The sequence below is a fragment of the Lissotriton vulgaris genome, chromosome 11 (genome assembly GCF_964263255.1).
Source record: "Lissotriton vulgaris chromosome 11, aLisVul1.2, whole genome shotgun sequence".
In the NCBI taxonomy this organism is placed as follows: domain Eukaryota; kingdom Metazoa; phylum Chordata; class Amphibia; order Caudata; family Salamandridae; genus Lissotriton; species Lissotriton vulgaris.
The window spans coordinates 547,956,191-547,983,628 of record NC_141699.1 but is presented as its reverse complement, the minus strand read 5'-3'; the positions used below and the strand labels follow the sequence as shown (position 1 = coordinate 547,983,628).

General features: G+C 44.3%; 1 protein-coding gene across 8 annotated transcripts in view; it reads left to right on the top strand.

Annotated features, from left to right (window-relative positions):
* The window catches only part of RHOBTB2 (Rho related BTB domain containing 2), a 274,730-nt gene extending 249,149 nt beyond the window's left edge, over positions 1-25,581 (top strand). For all 8 annotated transcript variants that reach the window (XM_086943612.1, XM_086943613.1, XM_086943614.1 and 5 more), the window contains 4 exons: positions 4,937-5,087; positions 8,479-8,567; positions 22,159-22,264; positions 24,825-25,581. In XM_086943612.1, the coding sequence (XP_086799738.1) occupies positions 4,937-5,087; positions 8,479-8,567; positions 22,159-22,264; positions 24,825-25,051 (573 nt within the window). In that variant the 3' untranslated portion in view covers positions 25,052-25,581. The remainder of the gene's footprint in view (positions 1-4,936; positions 5,088-8,478; positions 8,568-22,158; positions 22,265-24,824) is intronic.
* The last annotated feature ends 1,857 nt before the right edge of the window (positions 25,582-27,438 follow it).

Sequence of the window (27,438 nt, the reverse complement as noted above, 5' to 3'; positions counted from 1 at the left end):
CCCTGTACTGAATGGCCCGGCAACTTGGCCCCTTGCACTCTGTAAGAAATGATTGATTACAATCGTTGTCGGATCGGCATGTGATATCTTTGTGAGTGTGCATTACATACATTACAATACATTATTTAAGTATTAATTATTTTAAAAAATTAAAAGCATTGTTATTTGTAATATCAATACATCCAAGTCACGTAAATACAAAACATGTTGCATTACAAATGCTATAGGTGTCACATTTGCGAAAGTTATCACTATTGGCATTGTAAATGACAAAGCTGTTAATTTAACTAATTGAAAAAATAACACATAAATAAAAAAAACATTTATAAGACCAATTGCTCAAACTTTCCTAATGCGAGCCCTATTGCATTTATAATGCTTGTTTCATTTCTATGCACACTCTTTATCCCCATTCTTTTACTGGTTGGCAGATGCTGATGATGAGAACGTGAGGATCCAGGTGAGTACCAGTCTGCCATATCCACCCCCAGGTGTTGCTCCCATGAGGCTCTGCCAACCCCCCTCACCCTTTTTTCCTTTGGAGAAAGGTTTAGTGAGGTGCGGGATTAGCACGTGGGTTTTACGCACACACACTACTTGTTTTATAGTTTTACCTTTTTATTTTTAAAATGGTGACTTTATTTAGCACATATAGATAGAAGGTTGTACTATACCCTCTGTGTATCTGATTAACATACAAATAACTAGGTCTCTTACCCCATAGTGTGTAAGGCCAACTTTTTAGTAGACAAGCAGCATTCCATCTTGAGGGGAACTTGCTACTGTCTGCTAAATCTGCTGAAACGCCCTCCCCCTGGGAGCCGCTGGCTTGACTGACCCACTCTGTGTAAGACTCCACTTAAATCGTCAACTGAGTAAGAACATTTAGTAAATAAAGTGCTTGCTTGTATAGTTTTCCTTTTTCTCTCGTAAAATAGTCGAGTAGTCCTTCTGAGTTATATAAAATGAGTGTCCTTCAGTCAGCAATGTTGTCATGGTAGTAAGAAGGTGAAAGCCTGTGTCGGCAAGTGTCTGATAAAAACATCATGAAGATATATATTTAAACCAGTTTATTATTCAAGCTTAAGACTATCCGGTGTCGTGTGTTACATAAGACGGTCTAGTATGGGTGTATCAGTCTTAAGCACCTTAAAAGTGCTACAAGGTTTCATCAGGATGGTTTATTTCCTCCTATAATGAGCTTTGATAGGTGTTAGCAAGTACCGGAGATTAACTCATTATTTGAAGATCTATGTTAAACTAGAAGCACTAGGTAGGATCAAAAATGTTCAAAAGCATATCCAGGACGTCAGTAGCACAGGATGAGCCTCAACAGCACACATAAAGCGAGAGCTTGCAGAAGTACTACAGCAGGGACAGATGTCCGCAAATTTGGTGTTAAAGACCCACAAAATGTTTACTTTTTAATGGTCCAGTGCTTTACGAAGGGAATCAATTTCTGTAAAAATCCATAGACGATTGGCTCAACCCGCTTAGACATCTGCTGGGAAGAAGTTCATTTCCTGACCGAGGACACAAAATAGAAAACTGACAAAGTCAAGAGAAATCCAGGAAGTTGGTGAAACCAGGTGTCTTCAAGCTACAAAAGACACTGAAAGTTGCTCAAGCCCATGAAGCAGAAGGACAGGATGTAGAGATTGAGCAACCGCACCCACAGCAGTTAATGCATCTACAAGAAATAAAGGATAGAAGATAGACTCAATGAAAAGGGTACGGAGATCACAAACAAGTACAAGCAAGTACAGGTTGCCATGGCAAATGGAGGTGGCAACATTAACGGCAGTTGTGTGCTGCTTCCACTGAAGTTTATTACTCAAGCAAGTACTTTTGATATTTTGCAGAAGAGTGACATACAGGACACAAACGTACAGGTAGCAGTAACATATGCTATGGTACAACTCGTCACTGAGGTGTGAGACCATAATGAGAGATTAATAGAAGACAGTGCATACCTCTTCCTTGAAGTAAACAACTTTGAGTAGTAGTATGAACACAGAGATACTTAAGAACTGAAGGCAGGGTGAAGCATCGCCACAACCACTTTTGCATAAGCAAATTGCAGACCAATCCACACCAACCAGCAAAAGCTGGAGGACAATGTGGATTTAAGGCTGACCACGTACCACGGCTCATAGGATGTAAGTAAAAGCAATTGCTCTATAAAGAAAAATCAAGGAATCAAACAGCTGATTCAATTATGCATTAAATAAATGAACTTCAACATCGCACATTTAGAAGAGCACTTTGGTCAACTAAACCATTATGATGTACCACACATAATGGATGGCACAACCGTGTTTAGCATGCATAAAGTGCGAGCTTTATACGCTGTTTCTGCTCGGAGAAGAAAGCTGCTTCCTGGCACTTAAACTTAGAAGAGGGTTACTAGGATAACAGTTAAAATCATCTCAGTGCATGAAATATTCAAATAAATGCACACCAGATAGTAGGGGATAGAAAGAATATATGTGATTGTGGACAAGACATTTGTTTAGGTTAAAACAAGGGCACAACACAAATGAAACATGCATGCATTTCTGGTAATGTGGTCGGTAAGAAAGGTATATGTCAAAATCGGTAAAAAGACCAGTAGGAGTGCCCTAATTTGTCAAGATCCCAATAATACAATGAAATCAACCAATATGAAAATGATCCAGATGTCACATTAGGTAAATTTAAATACTGTAAGAAATTGGGTTATTAGTTGAAGGGGGTGGAAACCCCACTCAGGCAACGTCCACAGTCCTTGTCAGGGTGAACCACAAAAGTCACTAAATTAACCTGTGCTTCACCCTATGGTTGTTTGAGTCATGTGCAGTCATTGCAAGACACTGCTACAAACAATGTAAACAACTAGCCAGTTGCTATTCGACACTTAAGTATCTCAACATAGAACCATCACGTTAATTACAAGTATTCTTGCATACATGTTTACTCCATCGCTTTGTACCTGAAAAGGAGAGAGTACATCCTACCATATAAGGGATTAACAACTGACACCTGTCAAGAGACCATTGCAGAAATATTCCCTGTAGCATCTTCCAGGGTTCGTAAGTGATTAAGCATAACAAGACATCTACAGATTGCTCCTCAATAGACGTATAACCCCCCGGCCCCCCTCCCCCTTGCCCCCCTGTCCATCCTACGTCGTCGTATCTCCAGTTGCCTCCTGGTGTTCTCGGGCCCACACAACAAAAGGTTCCCAAATGTCCATGGGCCTAGATGCTGAAGGCATCAATTCCCAAAAGGTGGTCGATTGTGAGTGGCCAAATGTTACGTTCCTAATACAATCATTTTTAGAGGGAAACCTCTTACGTCCCCAGTGTATGGCAACCCAGCGTTTAGCAAATAAAAGTAAAAGAGCATACAGATTTCGGACCTTGACAGGTGTGTACTCGACATAGCCCAGCAATCCCTTTACTGGGTCAGGAAAAAAAAGATAGTTAAATGTAATAAATAAGAGGACACCCAAACTAATTAAATGAAATCAGTGGAAACTGAGCTAGGCAATTTTAAAGGTTTCAGGAAAAATATCTTGCACACAAAACATGGTCTTGCAGAGTGTTTCAAGAATTGCTCCAGTCCGGTGCCACGGTACATTCACTGAACAAAAATCTCCTAATCCTGAAAAGAAATTAAGGATGAAAACCGTTATCCACCGTATGGTGGCATGCTTCATCATAGGGCCCCTCCTCACACCGCTTAACCAACAGTTTGGTTTGTCGGCAACAACTCCCACTCGAAGAGGAGCTCTTCAAGGTTTCACCCAATGTGAGCTATTAAGTGTGGGTGAGGACAGCAGAGTGTAATGTGATCAAATTTTCAAATTAAAAATACCTCTTGGTGAAGTAAAAATGCTTCTTTATTAATTCTCACCAATTAGTATTTTAAAAACCAAGAGGGACGTCTATGCAACTGTCATACTCAGGTCAACATGTCTCTGCCAAACTAATATCCTACTTCTAAATGTTTGGCACCCCTCGGAACCTAACTGTTATCATACCACTCTACTGACAAAGTCTAATAAGAATACAAAATGATACAACCAGTAGGCGTCTTTTGTATAAGTTCATGATTTTGTTTTACAATTCACAAAAAGTTGAGTTGTATCTTTACGGTTGCGAAGTCTCTGCACTCGTGGTGGAGTGTCTGCACATAAAAAGGTAGGCAGTCGTAAAGATACTTCTCATAAAATTGTTTGTCAATTGCAAACATTTGTTAACTTACACAAAAGTGTAAGTTTACCTTTGTGAATCAGGCCTAAACTGTGTAGCATCTTTGAAAAAAAAAAAAATGTTTAAACCAAAAGTCTTAACTTAAATGGTTCTGCCAAATACATTTCAGCACATTGACATAGAACGGCGGTGAGCCTGAAGTCATTGTACTGATTCTTTGGGGTTGGGAGCTCCTGTGCCAATACCTTGAATCGTTTGCTGATTTCCAACATTCGCTGGAAGTCCCTCTGCTGAACCCTGCTTTGCTGATTCCAAGAATATTGGAGCTGTAATAATTTCACTTGAACTTGGGCTGTTTCTCATGGGGTAGGGGCTTTCTTGATCTCAAATGTCCCCTTTTCTGATCCCCAAGGAGGTTAGTAGGCTGTGCTGATTTCAGAGCTCCTTCTCCAGGCTGGCAGGGTTTTAGTTGCCCTCTCATGGTTCTTTTGTTGATTCCCAGTGGGTGGGGGTGGCGTTGATTGTAAAGATTTCTATGCTGTTTCCAAGTGTGATTGGGCTTTATGGAACTCACAGGGTCTCTTGAACCCTGATGTTCACACAGTGATTTTATGACTGTTATTGGTGGAACCATGTATTCCAGAAGGAAATCCAAAGCTTAACAGTGTGGGGCAGAAGAGGTTGCCCTGCAGATTCCAGTGGTGCCTTAGTGACCCAGCTTTGCTCTCCTCTCTCCTCAGGTGCTGATCCCGTACACTACCAGGAGCTGCATGCGGGCGGTGCTCGAGTACCTCTACACTGGGCAGTTCAGCGCATGCCCAGACCTGGATGCCATTGAGCTCATTATCCTCGCTAACCGCCTGTGCCTTCCCCACCTGGTGGCCCTCACAGGTAGCTGGCAGTGTCTATGACACGTGCGCATAGTGCATGTCATTCTATTGTTTATCTATGCACAAAACATGCAGTCTTGGTGTGCCTGTATCTTAGTCTGTGCTTGTATCTGCCCTCTCTGTTGATTGTATTTCCCCGCATTCTTGATGTACATTTAGCTGACATGCTCTCTTCAAGTACCAGTATCTGGAGTTGCACAAGCTAACGCTATATAGAAGAGGAGTTACATGTTGTCAAACTGAAGGCTGATACTCTCCAGAAGCCCACAAACCTTTGTTGAACTGGATTGTGGCACAATGCAGTACAGCTTCAAGCAAAGTTAAATATCCATCCTGAGTGAATTTAGTAAAATCTATTCTTTATCCCAAATATTCGACTACTACACAACAAAAGAGAGAAGGGCTTCCAAGCTGGGTACTTATAACCATAACATGTACGTAGCAGGATTTCAAAAGTGTTTGAATAAAATACACAAATCCTTATTGGGATACTGGCATCTTTCTCAGCCCGAACACGGGGATCCTATCGCATCCAGCAGTAGAGTAATGTTTTGTGAGATCCAAAGGTTTTTGGATATTTTCTTAATTAATTGAAGAGGCAAAGCGCTGAGCAAGTGGGTTACTAAGTAGACGTATGGGGCCGATCAGCTGAGTTTACATTCACTGTTGACGGATTTCGAAGTCCACATAAAGATATGCTGATCTTGGGGTGTTTCATTAAATTGAGGAAACTGAAGACACACTCTGTGAATCTGCCCAATGTATTTCCCCCAGTTTAGTAGGCGTTGCAGAGGCCTTTTCTTGCTTCAAGGGCGTATTGCCTCCGCTCAGCTTCATATGGACAATCTTTCCGCAGACCAGGGTGTCTCTAATACACGAGAGCTTGGCATGAAGGGAGGTAAAACGTCCCACTCTACTTGGGAACTGTTGCTGCCCTCGTCCGGGTGGACTGCTTTCCTTCCCTTGTTGGCTGTGCATTCAGGAGATCCTTTTGTCTCAAACCCCTTTGAGAAGCATAATGTCCTTCAAGCTAGGGTCGACAGATTAGGTTTCTCTATACTAAGTATGGATTCATTTTAGTGGTGCTTTCACTGCAGATGCAACTCCCTGAGCCATTTTAATAATTCCTTGTGTAAAATGTAATCATGAACAGCCACCATTCTGATGTTAATGTAATTTACTGGTGGTGTTACTTAACCATTGATTTAACTAGCATTTCTGTCACTTCTCTTTACTCATGAAAGATGATAAAAAAATGCATATTTCACCGCAGACCACATCTGTAAAGTGTCACTGCACATTTATGACCTACACTTGTCCAGAAAAAGTTCTGGTGAACTCAGTAGAGGATTTGTACCCCTTGCTTCTCTGTATCTGATCGTCTCTTTTGGTTTGCGGCTCTCTACCTTGTCCCTCTCCACTGCTGCATTTGAATGTGCCCATCCCTTATTGTGGCTGCACTTGCCAGTCATTCTTGGTCTGCCTAGTTCAACCCTATCCTCTGGTATTTTTATGTACTGGTACAGCAGTACCCCTTCAACCAGACTTGTGGAGCCTCAAAACGAGCTAACATTGGAGGTGTGGTCACCTGTACACAGAACCACTCTACAAATAATTGTCACCTTCATTCCTCAGTCTTTCTTCTTAGGGCAGTCCACTAAACTTCATTTCTTCATTTTTACTTCCAGCCCACCACCTCCCCCGTGCTTTTCCCAGGCCCGCCAGTCTTGCGGCAGGCATTAGGTGGAGAACATCTATGCAGCCTAACTCTGGGTCTGCACCTGAGGATGACAAGTAGCCTAAACATTCCAGTGTCTGCTCTGAGACCCTAGATTGCCCTAAAAGGTACAAGTTGTTGTTTCCGCCTAACGTCAAAACATCTCCTTGGGTGGTGAGGCCTGATAACATGGGAATTGTAGTTTACAGCTGTTTTCCAGGCTTATGAAGTCTCCCCCAAAAAGAAGTCTAAATTGCTCAGAGCAGCCAAAGAAGAGAAACAAAATGAAATGGCTCATTTGGGCTCAGGGGCTTATGCGAATTGAGGAGGGTAGAGCTCTGGAATGGACAAGACAGTACTTAGGCCTGGTCTTTGCATTTTAGCTCCTTTATGCTGGACTTAAACACTCTTTGGTCACATTACTTGTCAGTCAATCCAGTGGAGGAATGGGCAGTACACACATCACTTCCCCAAGTAATTTGTACTTGCATTTACATTTATGTGGATTTTACGTTTCTGTAATTGCTTTAAATTTGTGGTTCTTTTTTGGACGTAGAAATCCTTTTTTTGACACCTTTTGCTTCTGAATCTCTTTAACATCTCAGTTACATGCAGTTCTATTGTCTCTGTTTATCGTCTCTACCTCTATTTTGTATCTCTCTATCATGACATCAGTTTCTGGACTTCTCCATTTCACATCTCTGATTTTCGGTCTTATGTTTCTGCTTTTGTCTGTTTCATATCTGTGCTTCTGCTGGTATTTGGCATCTTTCTTTATCTTTTTCTATTTATACCATAACTTCTGGTTCATGTGTCTATTTCTGTGTCTCCATTTCACGCCTGTGCCTTATCCTCATTTTAGTCTTTCTACGTGTTTATTTAATACCCCTGTTTCATTGTCTCAGTTTCCAGTCTCTCATCCTGTTTCTTTGTTTTGCATTTTCCTCTTTGCCTGTTTCATGTTTCCATTTCTGTTTCACTCATCTGCTTTTGTACCTGCTTTCACTATTCGATTTAGTTTCTGCTTTCTATGCCCACTTCCTTGTCTTTTATCTGTTTTTATCATATCTATGTATCTGTTCTGTGTTTCTCTATCGGATTGCTCTCCTTCTTCCACCTCTCCGGTGTGCACTGTCTCATACACCCAGTTTCTGTCCCATCTTTCTCTGTACCCCAGTTGTCCTGGCTCAGATTTGAAGCACTTTTTCTGCTCTTTTTTTTTTAGCTTTTCCTTGCACAGTTTCTGACTTTGCTTTTGCCTTTGTTCACATTGTTTCTGAGTCTGTTGAACTCACATAAGGTGCATGTTGCATTCTTCAGCAAGCATAGAAAGAGGAAAATGCCATCAATGAATTGTGTTTGTGCAGGAAGGTATACCATCCTGCACAAACACAATTATACCTGCAACAAAGTCACTGTTGCAACATGACGCAAGGGTGCTTGTACTGGCGCATGGCAGCCAATCGTATGCCAGCGCGGGGAAAAACAACAGGATGTGTTGTTTTGTTGTTAATGCAACGCATCCCTGTGCTTTTAAAATGATGCCGCTCGGCGCAGCAGTATGGCTTGCGGCACCACGCTGCATCATTTTATAGTAAAAGAGGCCAGTGGTGCTTTGTGTTTGCTTGCCCCTCTTCTGTTTCACGATCTCATCCATGCTGTCTGTGTATTCCAGAGCAGTACACTGTGACAGGCTTGATGGAGGCTTCCCAGATGCAAGTGGACATAGACGGGGATGTGCTGGTCTTCCTCGAACTGGCTCAGGTAGGAATAAAATAATATGTGGTCTGTTATTCAAGAATGCATTCTACCACTTGTGACCGCTATGGAGAGTCCTGTTTTCCTGCTTCGGCGGTTACTACTCCACCTATCAGTTACTCGCTCCTCGCCTCAGGCAGAGAGGTCGCTCCCAGTGTCTCCTGCAGGCATCTGGTACTAATCGCGCTGCACAGAGTCCTGTTTTCCTGCTTCGGCGGTTACTACTCCACCTATCAGTGACTCGCTCCTCGCCTCAGGCAGAGAGGTCGCTCCCAGTGTCTCCTGCAGGCATCTGGTACTAATCGCGCTGCACTGTTTAACTTTAAAACTGCTTAGCCTTTAAAAAACGCTCTCTCATTGACTGCTAATCGCGCTGCACTGCTTAACTTTAAAAGTGCTTAGCCTTTAAAAAACGCTCTCTCATTGACTGCTGGGTTTACTATATCGTAGCGCTGCTGTGTTTATCTGCCATTTCCTTGTATGCTTTATTGCCTGCTGTGTTTCTATATCGTAGCGCTGCTGTGTTTATCTGCCATTTCCTTGTGTGCTTCATTTCCTAGCGCCGCTCCGCTTGAACTGGTCAAACTGCGCATTCAGATTTTATTTTTGCCACATAGCGCCAACTGTGTAGCTTACTCTGCGCTCTGCCTCGCTAGCGCTTGATTGGGTAATTGACCTCTGCTGTTGTAGCCCTGTTAGCGCTCCGCTCTGCTCCCCCCTCCGCCTCCATTTTGTTTGTTGTTGTCCTCGTGTGCCCGCCCCGCCTCCCAGCTGAGACGCCCTCCCACAGAGTACATCTAGCGCTCCTCTCCCTACACTCGTTGTGACTCGCTCCTCGCCTCAGGCAGAGAGGTCGCTCCCAGTGTCTCCTGCAGGCATCTGGTACTAATCGCGCTGCACTGTTTAACTTTAAAACTGCTTAGCCTTTAAAAAACGCTCTCTCATTGACTGCTAATCGCGCTGCACTGCTTAACTTTAAAAGTGCTTAGCCTTTAAAAAACGCTCTCTCATTGACTGCTGGGTTTACTATATCGTAGCGCTGCTGTGTTTATCTGCCATTTCCTTGTATGCTTTATTGCCTGCTGTGTTTCTATATCGTAGCGCTGCTGTGTTTATCTGCCATTTCCTTGTGTGCTTCATTTCCTAGCGCCGCTCCGCTTGAACTGGTCAAACTGCGCATTCAGATTTTATTTTTGCCACATAGCGCCAACTGTGTAGCTTACTCTGCGCTCTGCCTCGCTAGCGCTTGATTGGGTAATTGACCTCTGCTGTTGTAGCCCTGTTAGCGCTCCGCTCTGCTCCCCCCTCCGCCTCCATTTTGTTTGTTGTTGTCCTCGTGTGCCCGCCCCGCCTCCCAGCTGAGACGCCCTCCCACAGAGTACATCTAGCGCTCCTCTCCCTACACTCGTTGTGACTCGCTCCTCGCCTCAGGCAGAGAGGTCGCTCCCAGTGTCTCCTGCAGGCATCTGGTACTAATCGCGCTGCACTGTTTAACTTTAAAACTGCTTAGCCTTTAAAAAACGCTCTCTCATTGACTGCTAATCGCGCTGCACTGCTTAACTTTAAAAGTGCTTAGCCTTTAAAAAACGCTCTCTCATTGACTGCTGGGTTTACTATATCGTAGCGCTGCTGTGTTTATCTGCCATTTCCTTGTATGCTTTATTGCCTGCTGTGTTTCTATATCGTAGCGCTGCTGTGTTTATCTGCCATTTCCTTGTGTGCTTCATTTCCTAGCGCCGCTCCGCTTGAACTGGTCAAACTGCGCATTCAGATTTTATTTTTGCCACATAGCGCCAACTGTGTAGCTTACTCTGCGCTCTGCCTCGCTAGCGCTTGATTGGGTAATTGACCTCTGCTGTTGTAGCCCTGTTAGCGCTCCGCTCTGCTCCCCCCTCCGCCTCCATTTTGTTTGTTGTTGTCCTCGTGTGCCCGCCCCGCCTCCCAGCTGAGACGCCCTCGCCCCTCCCCCTCCACTATCCATTTATGACAGCTCCTCCCGCGCGCAGCGTCTACGCGCAGCGTCCGCGCCCAGTTCGCGCCGAAGGTGCGCCAAAGGTAAGCCCGTCTACGCCCGTCCGCGCCTGGACCGCGCCCAGCGCCAGACCCCCTGCCCCTCGCGCTGCCCAGCCCCCCCGCGTTACCTACGATGCTGCCACCCTCCTAGCCCTCAACCCCGGTCGCGCCCCCAACTGCGTCCAAGCCGCTCCTGGACACACCCATGGACCGTTCTCCTGCCTCTCCTGCAAATTTAGCGGCACCGACAACTTCCCCGCTACGACCACAACACTGACTCCCGACCCCAACCACCTAGAATGCATCCTCCTCAACACCCGCTCGGTCCACAGGCACGCCATTGACCTTTGGAACCTACTAGACACCACCTCTCCTGACGTCGCCTTCCTAACGGAAAGATGGATGAACGCTTCCTCCGCCCCTGACATCGCCATCGCTATCCCTGATGACTACAAGATCACACGCAAGGACCGCACCGACCATACAGGAGGTGGAATCGCTATCGTCCATAAGAAAACTATCCGCATCTCAACCACCTCTGATGCCAACCTCGCCAACTCCGAACACCTACACTTCCAGATCCACATCGACCCCAAGACCACACTCAGAGGCACCCTCCTCTACAGACCACCAGGACCCCGCGCAAAATTCAGTGAAGACATCACGGACTTCATCACCCCACATGCACTCCCCTCCAAAGAATACATCCTTCTGGGAGACCTCAACTTTCACCTTGAAAAGATCAACGACCGCAACACCGCCACCCTCTCGGACAACCTCGCCAACCTCGGACTTAAACAACTGGTCACTTCCCCCACCCACATCGCAGGTCACACTCTCGACCCCATCTTCACCTCCAGCAACCATGTCTCCTTCAGCCACACCACGGATCTCCTCTGGACCGACCACAGCTGCGTTCACTTCACCTACAACAAGCCGAAACCCATCATCCACCTCCAACCAACTCTACAAAGAAACTGGAACAAAATCACCACAGAACAGATCTCCACATCGCTCCTTCAAACCTCCCCAGCCCTCTCTTCTAACGCCAACGAAGCCGCATCCAACCTCACCCTTTGGTTATCCAACACCACCGACAAATTAGCACCACTGAAAAAACGTCAACACAAGCTTGGCATCAAGAAGGCCTCATGGTTCAACGACGACCTCAAGAAGTCCAAGAAACTGTGCCGCTCCCTTGAAAAGGCCTGGAAAAAAGACCCATCCACCAACAACAAGGACGCCTTCAAAAGCGCCATCCGTACTCACCACCAACTGATCCGAAAAGCCAAGAAAACAGCATTCCAAGATCGACTTGACAACAACGCCCACAACAGCAAGGAACTTTTCAACATCGTCAAGGAATTCTCCAACCCCTCGGCCAACTCCAACGACATCACCCCCTCCCAAACCCTCTGCGATTCCCTAGCCTCATTTTTTCACAACAAGATTACTGACATCCACAACAGCTTTGACAACCAACCCAGAAGCCAACCCACCCTACCATCAGCTGACCATCTTCCCCCCGTTAACACCCTTAACGCCTGGAACCCAATCTCCACTGAGGACACCATCCGCATGATGAATTCCATCCACTCTGGATCCCCCACAGACCCATGCCCTCACCACATCTTCAACAAAGCAGTCTCCGTCATAGCTCCGCACCTCCGAGACGTCATCAACTGCTCCTTCAACTCCGCTACCTTCCCAGAAGACTGGAAACACGCTGAACTCACCGCCCTTCTGAAAAAACCAACAGCAGACCCCACCGAACTCAAAAACTACCGCCCCATCTCGCTTCTTCCATTCCCGGCCAAAGTCATCGAGAAAGCTGTCAACAACCAGCTCGCCGCCTTCCTCGAAACCAACAAATCACTCGACCCCTCACAATCTGGCTTCCGAGCCAAACACAGCACAGAGACCGCCCTCATCGCAGCAACAGACGACATTCGATCCCTACTGGACAATGGAGACACAGTCGCCCTCATCCTCCTCGACCTCTCTGCAGCCTTTGACACAGTCTGCCACAGCACCCTTCTACAACGCCTCAGAAACATCGGAATCCAAGGAAAGGCACTGGACTGGATCACCTCGTTCCTCACCGGAAGAACCCAGAGAGTCCGCCTCCCACCATTCAAGTCCGAGGCCTCTGAAATCATCTGCGGCGTACCACAAGGATCCTCACTCAGTCCCACCCTCTTCAACGTATACATGAGCCCCCTCGCGACCATCGCCCGCCAACACAACCTCAATATCATCTCTTACGCGGATGACACTCAACTGATCCTATCCCTCACCAAGGACCCCAGCACCGCCAAAACTAACCTACACGAGGGAATGAAAGAAGTCGCCGAATGGATGAAACAAAGCCGTCTGAAACTGAACTCAGACAAAACAGAAGTCCTCATCTTAGGTAAATCCCCCTCTGCATGGGACGACTCTTGGTGGCCGGAAGCCCTCGGAAAAGCACCCATCCCGACAGACCACGCACGGAACCTAGGCATCATCCTGGATTCTTCACTCTCAATGAACAGACAGGTCAACGCCGTATCCTCTTCCTGCTTCAACATTCTTCGCATGCTCAGAAAAACATTTCGCTGGATCCCCTCCGAAACAAGGAAAACAGTCACCCACGCTCTGGTCACGAGCCGACTGGACTACGGAAACACCCTCTACGCAGGCACTACCGCTAAACTCCAGAAGAAACTACAACGAATCCAAAACGCCTCAGCCAGGCTCATATTAGACATCCCACGCAACGAACACATCTCTGGTCACCTTAAAGACCTCCACTGGCTACCCGTCAATAAGAGGATTACTTTCCGTCTGCTTACCCACGCACACAAATCACTCTACGACATCGGACCAGAGTGCCTCAACTCTCGACTGTCCTTTTACAACCCCTCCCGCCAACTTCGCTCTTCCAGCCAAGCCTTCGCCACTGTACCTCGCATCAACAAGACCACCATGGGAGGCAGATCCTTCTCATACCTGGCTGCCAAAACATGGAACTCACTCCCCGCTTACCTTCGCCTCACCCAGAATCACCTAGCGTTCAGAAAGCAGCTTAAAACGTGGATATTTGACAAATAATCCTCCTCCCCTCCTAAGCGCCTTGAAACCCTCTGGGTATGTAGCGCGCTATATAAATGTTATGACTTGACTTGACTTGACTTAAAGATGGTAACAGATCTCTGTGCAACACACTTCTGAGTCCTCGGCCTCCCCATATTGACCTAGGCAGTAACACAGAGGTCTTCATACTTTTTGATGCTGAGACCCCCTTGTCAAACATTTTTAGGCACAAGGACCTCCTCCTGACAAACATTTCTAGAACCTGGTACTCCTCATCATCGACAGCTATCGACAACCATAATGCCGCCAATTCCCACAGCAAATAATATTTACATTGGGTAAATAATATCAAACAGTGTTTAGCAAACCAAAGGTCCGTGAGCGTGGGGGTGTGGTCAAAGGTGTAGCTAAAAGCAAAGGGCCCCATTTATGAGGAATTGGAGTAGGGCAGCGCCGCAAGTCTTTTTGCTGCTCTGCAGTATGGAAATCTGAAAGGTCAGGAATGCACTGTATTTTTGAAATACGGTGCATTCCTGTTCTTTTTCTAATGCGTTGGTGCACAAATTGCTGCCTAGCACCTACAAAGACTGGATTGTTTTGCACAGGAAGGGCCACCTTCCTTCACTAAAACAATCCAGAGAGGTGTTCTCCTATTTCTATGGAGCTGCAGAATGTAGCACACATGGGAAGAGGAAAGAGCGAGGAGAAATGAAAACATCCTCGACTGTCACTTTGTATGGAATGAATGAGACCGACCCAGTCAGTCACATCAACAATTATCTATACTGTTTAGCCCCTCATATATCATGTACTCTCAGCCATTTTTTCATCCTGTGTCTCCCATCAAACTTGTATTAAACAGTTTTTTCTGTGTGTTCCTACTTTCTACCAGTGGCCTCCACATTCAGATTTATTTGTGCTGCCTGGAACACCAAGCTATCTGCATATATGAGACCAGTCACTTGCAGGATTTCATTTTGAGTGTGACAGAGTTTACAGTTTTTAAATTCTCTGCAGGTTGGCCGTAGGAAGGTTGCATATACAACCTTTTAGGTTGGTAACATACCACCTCCCAGTTCAGTTGGGGTGTTCGTTTTGTGGTCTCGCTATTAACCGCTCCAGCTGTCAGTTAGGAGTTAGCTTGTACATAATACTTCACAGAGTCAATCCTTGCTCGAGATTGGATTGTTTTTGGGTTAATTTTAGTTGCATTGCCCCAATTTCTTGCTTTCCTGGCTTTCTGTGTTTGACTAGCCCAAAGGAGCTGTTTGTTTCGCTTTTGGTATAAACGTCATTCATCCGGCTCAGAACGCACCTTTGTAAACAGAGCCGCTTGTAAAACACCGTGTGCTACCTTTCAGTGCCACCTAGTGGTCACTAGATAAACAGCAGTAGAAATGTGGTCGATATGAGCTTGAACTTCGTTAGAAGACAGTGATATTGCTTTTTTAAACAAGCATTGGCAATACCATTCGTCCTTGCTTGAATGTAATAGTAATCCATCGAGATCACTTGGCATTGCCATTTCTTGTCTTTCCTTGAGACCCACGCCTGGAAGAAACTGCCTGTTAGCCTTTGCCTTCAAAAGAACCGTTGGTGCTTGAGAAAGAGTCTCAGAACGTGGCTGTTCCATGCCTGAATATGCTTTGCTTTTCGGCATTATTCTTTTTCTGAATGTCTTAGTCACAGGGATATCCAGTGCTAGTACAATGACTAGGGATAAAGGGGCTTGAGTTAAAAGTGCACTTTATATGTTTAGTTTCTTTCTTTTATTCATTCATTTATTTAAATAGCAGAGGGCAGAACATATCTCTCTTCTAGCACCTAAATCATCCTTGTAAACTGGCGGGTCTTCCATAGCCTACCTTGAATCCTTGATTCCCTGATCAAACCAGATCCTCTATCCCTAGTGGCCAGAGTTCTGACCTTAGACGAGAGAAACCCAATTATCAACATCACTATCAAACTTTCTCTTTCACTGGAAACCATCTTTCGGATAAAACCAGAAAAAAATGTAAAATACATTTCAAAATAAACAATAAGCTCATTGTGAAAAGATGTACCCAATATGGTGTGAATACATCTCTTTGCCTTGTAGGTTCTTTCATGATAATCACAAAAAAGTATCACACACATCCTCCCAAAAATCTGCTACAAATTGTCCCTCAAAACAGCTTGACCTCAATAATTCACAAAACCTTGTATCCCTGTAAATAGGACACTTTTCCCTGCATTTTTTACCCCGCATGGCTTTACACCGCATTTTTTTCTCACCAATTACTTTTAAAACGCAGGGCTTTACAACGCAATTCGTTATAACGCATTTCCCATTCCAACGCAATTGCTATTCTAACTCCAGCGGGGGCGTTACTAAGGGGAATGTGTTGTAACTCTTTTGCGATGTAAAGCCCTGTGTTGTAAAAGTTATGGTGGAGTACAAAATGTAGGTTAAAGCCTTGCAGAGTAAAAAATGAGAGGTAAACAACGTTTCCCATCCCCCCTTCTTCTTACAGTATCCCGTTGCTAATACAATAAAAATCCCATTACCTGGATATATGCTTCCCTGTCTTTTAACCCCTATAGAATTTGAGATCATAGGAACTTAAAAACTAAAAGGAAGGAAGTGCTCTGGTGAGTAATGATTATACTTTGCAGGTTTGTGGTTTTTGAACGATTTTTAATCAAACCATGCCATTGCATCAACTTCCAATATACTTGTTACTTTCACCAGTGGCAGCTCCTCTTCTATGACGGAGGAGCGTTGCACCACCCCCCCCCCCCCCAAACAGTAGGAAAGGACAAATAAAACAATAATAAACATTTGTTTAATTTTTCCTTTCCTGACAAGTCTTGGGGGTGGGGCCTGGGTGGGAGAGTAGGTGCTCTTCCTTCACTGTGCATGACGGTTTGGCCTGCAGTTCCAGGCCAGCCAAACCGTTAAATGCAGTGAAAGCTCAAACCTGGCAATGCAGTTGGGTTGGAAAGAGCAGACACAGACTCCCAGTCTGCCCTGGAGCGTAAATCAAGGGCGCTCAGGCCAATCTTGAAGCTGCCCTCATGATAGAGAGCTCGCATGCGTGAGAGCAGCTTCAGGATTGGCCACAGGGCCACAGGGCATTCTGGGAGCCTGTGCCACCTGGAGAAGAGAAGCAGAAGAGCGTAACGCGTCCGGATGCAGGTAAGTATTTTTTTACTATTACTTTTTAATTTTCCCACCCGCAACCCCATTGCCCTCTGTACCCCCTGTCCATCCCCTCCCGGCCCGCCACTCTTCCAGCACACTGGCCGCTACTGCCTTTCACATATGTATAACACACTCTCTGCGCACACCAGGTACTCTGAAACAGCAAAGAGTTAAGCCCTAGAAGCTGTCTCTTTACAGACTCTCAGGGTATGATTTAAGTTCGGATGCTCTGAAGAAAAGCAGTGCCACTGATGGCGATTCCCCAAGCCGGCTGGGTAAAAAAGGGATACAATTACTTTTGTCTACACACTTTCAAAGCAGAATCAATAGAGATCTAACAGGAAGCAGTTTTCCCCACACCCACTTGAGTTCATTGATTAATCGGGTAAGATTCTTGCAACATGTAATGAACACCTTGGTTTTTAGTCCCCAGACAGTTAAAATAGGGTTCACTAATCGTGCTCCGTTTAGTGGCATAGTCCCAAGTGTTTTTTCTCTCTACCATGTATTCCTATGTAGGAATTATGTCTTGGTATTTACTACCTTTTCTAGTGTGTATTTTATGTGTTATGTTTTTATATACATATGTTATTAGTATTTTATTGCTATTTTATTTACCGTGGGACTCCCACTTCGATGACTGGGAATATTCAAGCATGTGAATCGATGAAAGACACCAATACTGGAGAAACAATTGTTCTTTGTTCCTAGCAAGCTGCCCTTTTGTGCCTTGCATAGAAACTTGTTTTTTGCTGTACTCAGTGAGTGTTGACCACAATATCTGCTTCACGCCATAGATTTGTCTTTTTCTGACCATTGTTCAGCATGATTTCTTCATTCCGTTCCTTCGAGGTACAACATTGTGACAAATGATCCCCAGAGATGGATGGGCTTGTCAATCCCAAAGTCCATTCTCTTGAGTAAAAGTGCTGGATAAAGAAATATAACATAGTTATCAATAGGTCCTCTGCTGCCCCCCAGGGTGAAGTGCTTGCTAGTAGTGGATTTTCTTTAAAAGCCCCGTTCAGAGCTTTCCTCTCGAGATATATAGTAATCCTCACTTCTTTTTCTTCTGGATCTGTGGTGTGTCTAGTGTAAGTCACTTCCCAAAGAACAATCTGAGATTATAAGACACCGACCACTTTTGTGTAGATTTTACCTGCCTCTCTGTTTGATATTCTACCTGTCCTGCCTCCCACACAGTTCTTTTTTCAGATTTATCCAGAACGGTAGAGGGTGTTGGCTTTACTTCTGTTAGGTGTTTAGTAACAGTCTATCAGGACAAGACTGTTGGAATTGATTTCTTGTCAAATGTAATCTCTTTTCAATGTATGCTTGTAACTTCTGGATTGATTGGATTCATTTTCTTATCTAAACTGGTCTGGATCTAGCTAACCTGATCCTCCACAGGCCATTGTTTACACGGTTTTGTGACTAGTAATTTGTCGCACACGTCATATTATCTAGTAATGTTGCTTCTTTATCAGTGCTTCTTTGAACATTAAATCTTAGGGTTTTTAGCCCTGCCATGAAATGGCCAAGTATAAGGACTATAGCCCTTTTCTGAGTAATGCAGGATTCTCACTTCACAAAAGATACAGTTGAAATCTGTATTTCCAGGATGGGAGCATAGCATCCCATTACTGCTTTTCAACTTGAAAATGGCGAACAACTATGGGAGTCAGTGTCTCCACATACATACGTTCTTGCATGGCCTGCTTACCTGTAGCTTAGTTAGTTACATAATGCAGGCAAATGAGTGGGAAATTAGTCAGTGTTCCTCTTGGGATTACCAGCAGGGTTGGTAACTCAGGCATTACTCCCCTCTCAGAACAAGGACCTGTCTTTTAGGAAGTTCCGTGCACAGTTTGTATTCGAATGAATGAGAGGTGGTTCAAGCAGAATCTTCTTGGAAAGCATCTGCTTTCCTAGATGAAAAAATCCCGAATGCTTTCTAGAAAACTTCAGCCTCTATTCCCTTATACTCAATGCCAATTGACTTTGATACACTGCAGTTTAGCTGGAAGTTACCCACTGGTTTATTAATTTCAGTGTTCTACTTTGGCATTTGAAAGGTCTAGTGCAGTCTCTTACATCTGTACGAATTTCTCACGGATAAGGTTATGCTTCCTAATAAATTCTTGACAACGTTTTTGAAAATGTTTGCCAGAGGTCAAGTAATTTGACCAAGGGCTATAGGTTTTTATATCCTGCAGCTTTTTACCTAAATTAAAAAACTTAAATTATTCCTTTTTTAATTAATAGGCACTCTCTCAGGTTCATTGCAATATTTTATAGGAGAATATAGTTGAATGTTTTGTGTTTCACTTATTTCGTGAGTACTGACAGTGTATTTTAAGGTTTTGTCTTTTTCTTTACTGTTGTCATCCAAAATTATTATATACATTGCTAGTATGGGCAAATATTTTTCATAATTCTCGGTTTTTAGCTTTTATTTTTTTATTCACCCATGTGGGTAGTTTAACTTCCATGGTAACATCTTCCTAAGGTTTTACTTGATCTGATCGTTGTATCTCTTGCAAGATGTAACTTTTTCTACCTCAAGTCTCCTAATGTATTTACGAGTGTGTACTTCATTGGTAGTTGTTTTACCCTGTACTCTATTGTTTGAACTTATTTCTTTATGTTTTGGCAATTGAGTTCCCTTTTCCTCTTTCATTCAGATTTCTAATTCGTTATTTCTGTGATTTTCAGTGCTATGCCGGTTGCTGGTATTTTTTTACCCGGAGAAATGTTTCTTTCCCCAGAACTCATGTATACCTGTGTTAAGTTGATAACTTTCCTTACCGGCAATCTGTGTGGATACTGATTCGTGAAGTAGGCCCTCTTTACTTTCCTGAACTATTTAGTAAATAAATGGCAAGGAAGCATTTAAATATAACTTTCATTTGCCTGTATCTGGTTGCTTGAGTGAACTCACCTCTAATGCTGCTACTGAACTACTCTGAGGTTATACCATATCATCTCATGCCAACTTTGTCTTGGATTAGATGCTCTAGGCTAGCCACTTCATTTTGATCCTGATTGCTAGGTATTTTTGCGAATTATTTTTACTTCATCGTAAAGTTACATTTTAGGGACCTTCCTGATGAGTCGCATACTTTTTCAGAATATAGTTAGTAAATTGAGTAGTAGTAAGAAGGTGTACCAGTCCATTTTAGTTTAACCCCTGGTTTGTTTCCAGACTAATCCTTTCAGGATCACCCCACAGTCAAATGGATTTATTGTCTCTGCTTGTAATGCAGATACAGGACCTACAAGACTATAGGAGAGGCTGATTACACGACTGGTGAAAGTCTGTCCGAAACATAACCCTGACGGCTTAGTGTAAGAACAAGCTACAGTGTTCTCGATATTTGAATGAGCCATTTTGCTGCTTGTTTTTGGTTCAGTTGGAAGCTATTTCAGCTTTAGCCATAACCTGCACACGTTCAGCCATGTTCAGCCATGCTTCCCTGACAGAGGAGAATATTTCTGCCTTTGTGAGAGGGCAGACTGCTGGCAGGCACTGCAAACATCCGAAATATATCTGCTAAGAGAGGAAAAAGCAGACCTGGGAGCTGTGCAAGAGAAGGCTCATACCACACTATGTATTTTCTTGTTGCTGGCTATATTGTCTGGTGGCAGGAATGAGCTTCAGGCTGCAGGCTACAGTGTTTGAGGTTGTGTATCGCCCATCATCCTGTCACTTAGAAATGTTTGGGGAGCACTGCAAGGGTTCTTGCTGTTTGCATATTTAGTTTTATTATGCATCTGACTCCAAATATATGAATTATGTGCTGTTTGGCATCATGGACTTGGATTCCAAGTTAATGTATGTTTCTTGTGTTTTTAATCCTGGCCTTATTGAATGACTACTATCCATTGCTGCTATCACAACATACTTTATTCATGATTTTTTTAATAGTATTTATTGTGCTGTTTTAATATTTTATTGCACTGACATACCCGATTTTGTGTTTTTTGGGCAATGTGCCGAAATAACACTTGATGATGATGATGATGATGATGATGACGAAAACGTGCAAATTTGTTGTTGGCCTGTTTCTGTAAAATTTGAGGTTTGGCTTTTTATCTCTTTCTTCTGACTGACTCTGTTTGTTTTGAGCCAGTTCTGCACGTTTGGTTTTCCGTCAAGCCTTTTTCTGCCGGAAGATCATTATTTCTATTTGTTTTGAGTGTGTTGTATCAGGTTGTAATGCTTATTTTTGGCTTTTTTGTGCAGGTAGATGGGTTTGTTATGAAATTACTGACCCCCTTAGGGAATATATGTCACCCTTCTGCTTATGACCCTGCTTTCTCTAAAGTTTCCAGAGTTGCAGTTGCAAGGGTTTGAGAATGTTGCCACCTCTGAATGTTCACCCAAACAGTGGTGGTACAATTAAGAAACTACCTCTTTTCGTATTGTGGCCAACGTTTGGTATCAGAATTGCCCTTTATTAAAGTATGACCAATAGACTTGTCATCCAGGGATTCTAATATATGGTGGAGGTGTTTGTACAAGGTACTTATTCCTTGTATGAGGGATTTCCTGTATTCTGGACCTCTGTATCACACCCTAAAAAGCGATGACAACCCTAGCAGAATGTGACACCATGTGAGAGGTTTCAGCGGTGGCCGGCACGGATCGGTGGTAAGTGGGCCAGGGGAGGAGGTGGGGGGTGGGGGGATGCGGGAGGTGGGGAGGAGGAAGCGGGAGGGGGAGGACGCAGGGAAAGCAGCTATAAAATAAATGAAGTGAACATTTTTAAACGTACCCTCTCGCAAGTTTCTCACTGCGTCTCTCCTCCGTAGTCCTCCCTCGCTCACCCACAGGAAGCACACCCAGGCTCCCAGTCAGTCAGTCACAACGCTGCCTTAGCAGCGTTGTGATTGGTCCGAGTACCGTGTTTCGGTGCTCAGATGCTGACTGAAGGCCTGTGCATGTTTTCCACGTAGGCTGTAATGCAGCCTGCATGGAGAACATACGTAGTGCGCAAGACTGTTTAGGGCGGCCCGAGAAGGCCGACCAAGCAGTCATTGTGCACATTAGGAGGGTGTTACCACTACTCCTCTGCCCCCACTCCCTCACGCACAGCTGTGGGCGGAAGTAGGAGAAAGTAAAATTATAATAATGCGATTAATGTAATTTTAATTTCTTTGTGTTTCACTGCAAAAAAGCAGTTGGGCGATGCTCGTCCGCCTTAGCGGATGAGCCGCCACTGAGAGGTTTAATAACGTTAATGCTGCATGGGTGTGTTTGTTAGAATGCAGTATGCGCAGAAGATGGTTGAAGTGTATATTAAGACTGTGTCCTTATTTCAGTTCCACTGCGCTCACCAACTCGGTAACTGGTGCCTCCACCACATCTGCACAAACTACAACAGTGTCTGCCGCAAATTCCCCAGAGATATGAAGACCATGTCAGTCGGTGAGTTCCCCTTCTCATGCTCTGTATCCTCCTGTTTTTGACCCCTTATCTTTCTACTTCTCCCCTTCTTTCTCGCTGACCTCAGTGCATGCCTTATCCTTTGCTTCCTCTTTTTAGTCGTCGGTGCTTACTCCTCATTCACTGCTTCGTCCTCACTGGCCACAGCACTCTCTGACCATCTTCTGTACCCGGGTGCTCTCTCTTTTTTTCTCATAGTGTGCCCTCATTCCCCATTCTTTCCTTTTTCATTCTCGATTTCTTCAAGCATCCATTGTCCTATGCTTATCCTTAGTTTTCTCTTCTCTCTAGTTACACTGATAGCTCTTCATGGTGCCCTCACTTCACTTTCTGACTCACGTCTTCCATTTCCATTTTCATCTTCTTGCTCTGATCTCAATGATCCTTCCTTATTCTTTGTTTCCTCTGGGTGCATTGCTCGCTCATCAGTGTCTACTCTGCATGACCTCCATCTCATACACGACAATAAATATGAGTAAAGAAGGTAATGTCATGTTGGTGCATGCAAGGTATATAAATATAGTAATTGCTATCAACTCAAGTTTAAACAACTTTTTTTGATAATTCGTGCAAGATATTGGACTTAGTAGTGCTATAAAGTCTGTGCAATTCCAGGATGTAGTCTGGTGTTCAACAGATGGATGTCGCATTCCCTTCTAAAGAAATGGAGGGGCCCTGGGGCTAGGTTACCGAGGTCCAGCGTACATCCCCCACCAGGACTAGTGTGCAAACAAGTGTACAAAGTTCCTCTGAATAGGCGGAGGGAGAAGGAGGGAACTGGAGTATGATGTGTGTGAAATGTATGCCAGTAAGGGGTGCTCCCCTTGTTGGAACTAGGGCTCTCACACACCTAGCAAGCTAGGTGTCATGCTTCATCATTTGTCGCAGTCCCATCTCTCAGCATTTGCATGTAGGATGTCCTTGGAGACTGGTTTGGGCTGGGGCCAGTCTGCGGGACATAAATCCTAATTGTGACAGGCTCCAGGTGACCTTAAGAAAGTGGGTTTCCATCTCTTCACTTTAGTGATTTCTAGCCCCATTGGTTCAAATAAATCACTTTTCATTGTTGAAGCTCTCTCCCAACCAGACCTCGACTCCTCAGGAAAGACCTGAATGACGAATTTGAGGTACGCAATAGCTTTTGTGGCACAATCATAAATATTAGCCATCCAGGAGTCCGCCTTTTAGCCATCGAGGTCAGTGAATGACTCTCATGGTGAACAAAATAATAAATGTGTCAGTTGAGGTAAACATTGCTGAATCCAGAGAAAACATGACTTCTATGTTGCAGCACAAAATGGAGCCACTGAGCTACAACAGGCAAGCAGATAGCCAAATGGGTCTCTTGGAACTTCTGCAACACCAGATGAGGAGACACTTGATCTGGCAGGTCATAGGTCTTGTACAAAAGTGAGTTACGGCTGCATCAGGCAAGTCTTTCAAGGGGACCCAATTCAGCAGCCAGAATAGGGTGAAGTTCTGTGTGGGCTGATGTTTGACTATGCTCATCTCAGCTCACACCCAAGGTTAATCAGATGTTGAGCCAGAACTAAGTCCTATGTATTGCGTCAGCAGAGGCTGCTGCTAGCCGTGTGGGCAGCTTTGTAAACTGAAACTTCTTGCTGAATTTAGAGTGTATCGTTCCAAGGCAAAATTCTTAAGGTAGAGGGTTGTGCTCAAAGTTAACTCCATATGGGTGATTTTGTTGCCTCTATATATGCACGTGTCCCCAAAAAAAATCAGGATGCAGCCCATTATTGGAAAATACTTCTGTTGCTGAGCAGATGTTGAGGATGAAGGGAGTTTGACTTCATAGAAGGCCAAGCCTCCACCTATACGTAAAAACATGTATTGCCTCCTCTACCAGTGGAGTCTTTACTGCAAATCACACCCCATTCAGATTACCTAGAAGAAGCAAACTACATGGGTTATACTCACGCATAGAGGGACTGAGAATCGACAGGGTAGCTCAGTCACCATGAAGGCACGGAAAAACAATTCCATATCTTAACAAGAGCATGGTGGGTTTAAAAGTGGACTGTACTGCTGGCTATATCAGACTTCATTTATCTAGGTTCTTGTCCCTGCTTTACAGCACTACACCTTTGCTACTTAGTTACACATAGTATGCACCTTCCTATTTAACTGTCTCTTAGAGCAGCTTACTCGAAAAGTAAAAGGTTTCATAAATGAAACCACAGGGGGACACATCCCAATGTTCATCCTTCCTACTATTGTGTCCTGCGCCCTCCACCTCTGTTCTTATCTGCGTGACAACTTGTCCCATCCATGCTCTTCCATCTCTGGCTCTCCATCAACCAACTAGTGCTTGTGATCTATCCTATAATTCTCTACTGTTACCTTGTGCCCTGGTTGGTCAGTCCACCTTTCTCTCTCTCGATATCTCTCTCTCTCTGTTTGTCCCCCCCCCTTTTACTCCCTTTCACAGGTACTGTGTGTTTTTGACCATCCATATCTTGTGCCTTGTGTTTCACATTCCCTATACTAACGGCCTATTGACATGTCTCTCTGGTCATGGCAGAGAACCAGGAGTACTTTGAAAAGCACCGCTGGCCACCCGTCTGGTACCTGAAAGAGGAAGACCACTTCCAACGGGCACGCAAGGAGCGCCAGAAGGAAGACTATCTGCACCAGAAGCGCCAGCCCAAAAAGCGATGGCTCTTCTGGAATGCCACCGCCTCTCCATCCTCGCCAAGTACCGCATCTGCTTCCTCCTCATCCTCCTCTTCCTCTCAGACGGTGGTTTGAACACTTGAAATATTCCCCCAATGTCCTATCCTGTGGTGAAGGTTTAGGAGAAAGTTTGGAAGCCCCACCTTGAGCTGAACTCTAGTGATACCTCAGAATATGGGTCTGCAGTCGAGGAGGGGGTCGAAATAAGGGTGGCATTGAACCGCCCCAGAATATGGTGGGACTCTGCAGGGGGTGGTACAGGGTGGTGGATGTGGTGGATCCCTGCCAAGCCAGAGGTTAGAACCTCCAGGACTCCTGAACCTTTCAGACTACAACTTTCCATACTCCAGAACGTTTCTGACCTGAATTTTCCAGCTGCTGGAACAAGAAACTTTTAGACCAGAGCCTTTCTGACTCCAGAACCAGGACCTTCGAAAATTTAGAACCAGAACTTGCTTGTTACTCTCCAGGGTCCAGAATTGGATCCTTTACATACTGGACTCTACAGACTCCGGAGCCAGAACCTATAATGGGCTTTTATCTTCAAGGAACTGAATGTTTACATATGTGTCATATTTTTATATAATAAACTCAAGTGAAATGTTTCTATATTCCCAAGTTCTATTGCTTGATAATATTGTACCCGCTGTTATTGAGTTCATTTGCATTATGAATTTGTAAGCTCTCTCTCGCTGGCCGGTTACGGCAACATAACCCCAAAGAGACTAACCCCAAGACACAAGTGCAGCCACTGCTAAAAAATTAAAAGCCTTCAGTCAGGGATCTCTGACATAGATGAAAGAGAACTATTTTCTGAGCCCACAGAGGAGAAGGGGCTACTACCCATCCCTTCTCCACTCGGTGTAATCCCTTTTTAAGTTTCATTCAATGGATTGCCCACCAACCCAACACATTGATCTATAGCTCTCATCCTTTAAATTAAACATTAAACTGCCAGGCCAGCCAATATTCTAATGCACAAGCTCCATAAATAGACTGCACCTGGTTTGATTCATAACTAAGGATACATTCTTACAGGAACATGTACTGTTTTCCCAAAGCAGATTTTGAGAATCGTGTCCAGTTGTATGCAGCAGCAATTCGTCACCCTCAGCACAGGCGTACACCCAAGCATCCTCCATGTTTCTGTGCTTATTATGGCAGTTTTACCCTTAATGCATTGACATCGCGTGACATTGCCCCGCATTTTTTACTCCGCAAAATCTTTTACATTGCAGGGCTTTACAACGCAATCCATTACAATGCATAGTCCATTACAACGCAATGTACTATTCTAACTCCACTGGGGCGTTAAAATGAGGAATGCGTTGTAATGGTTTGCGGTGTAAAGCCCGGCGTTGTAAAAGATTTTGCGGAGTAAAAAATGCAGGGTAATTACAGTTGTTTTAAAGCTTGTTTACCATCTGTGCTTCATGCATTTCCATAGATGTTTAACCATCACTCAGAATCTATAAATTCCAGTCAATATCAGTAGGTACTAGACATTAGAACATTGGAATGTTGGGAGCTCCATTGAAAACAATGGAGTGCTCTGGGCTTCTAATAGCAGGTAGAAGCCCAGAGCTCCAACATTCCAACGGTTGTTCACAACTGTTGCTGTGGACATAAGGCCTCACGGAGCCTGAGGGTATTTCAATTCCCTCGGGCTCCCTGAGACCTTTGTTTTACAAATTTGAACATTCTTCCCTTTATGGCAGAATGTTCTAATAGTTTTAGAGCCTGCCATAGCGGGGGCTCGACTGTCCATTAAAGGTCCGCTCCCTTGTTAAAGGCCCTTGCCGAAATGCCGGAGCAGTCCTTTATTGGTCGGTAGAGCCCCCGTAACGGCGGGCTCTAAGGCTATATTCAACACTGTCTTTGGTTATAGATGTGTGTCATGTGCTTGCTTCTGAAGGGTAATAACCCTCACTACTCAACTGCTGAAAGTCTCCAGACATGGAGCAGTCTCGTATTCCTTTTTTGCTCCGAGGTCCCTGAAAACAATGTGGGGCTCTGTGAGGATATGTTTATTCAGAAACCCATTTAATCATGGCCCTCCTTTCTTAAAGCTGTTACTTGAGAGGAGGTAGCACAAATATTCTGTCAAATTTAAAGTTGCTTCAAAACCTCTATTTTCAAATGTTACTTTTCCGATTTTGCCAGATTTTTTTGCAGGTATAATGTACCACAGTAATGTGTGAAAACAGACTACAAAACATATTTTGCAAAAAAAATCATAAAATCTTGTCCTCTCGCAAACATCTCCACACAAAATGATACCTACTCCCAATATCAAACTCTTACATCTAGGACTGGAGTTTGATTTGTGAATTAACCCAGTCCAAAAATGTGTAGAAAGTGAGTTTGACTGAGCTTCAGAGTTAAATAGAGACAATTTTGTGAGGGGATTCTCTTATACACTTGAGATTTTGACTGTCTTGAAGTTTATTTTGGAGGCTCTG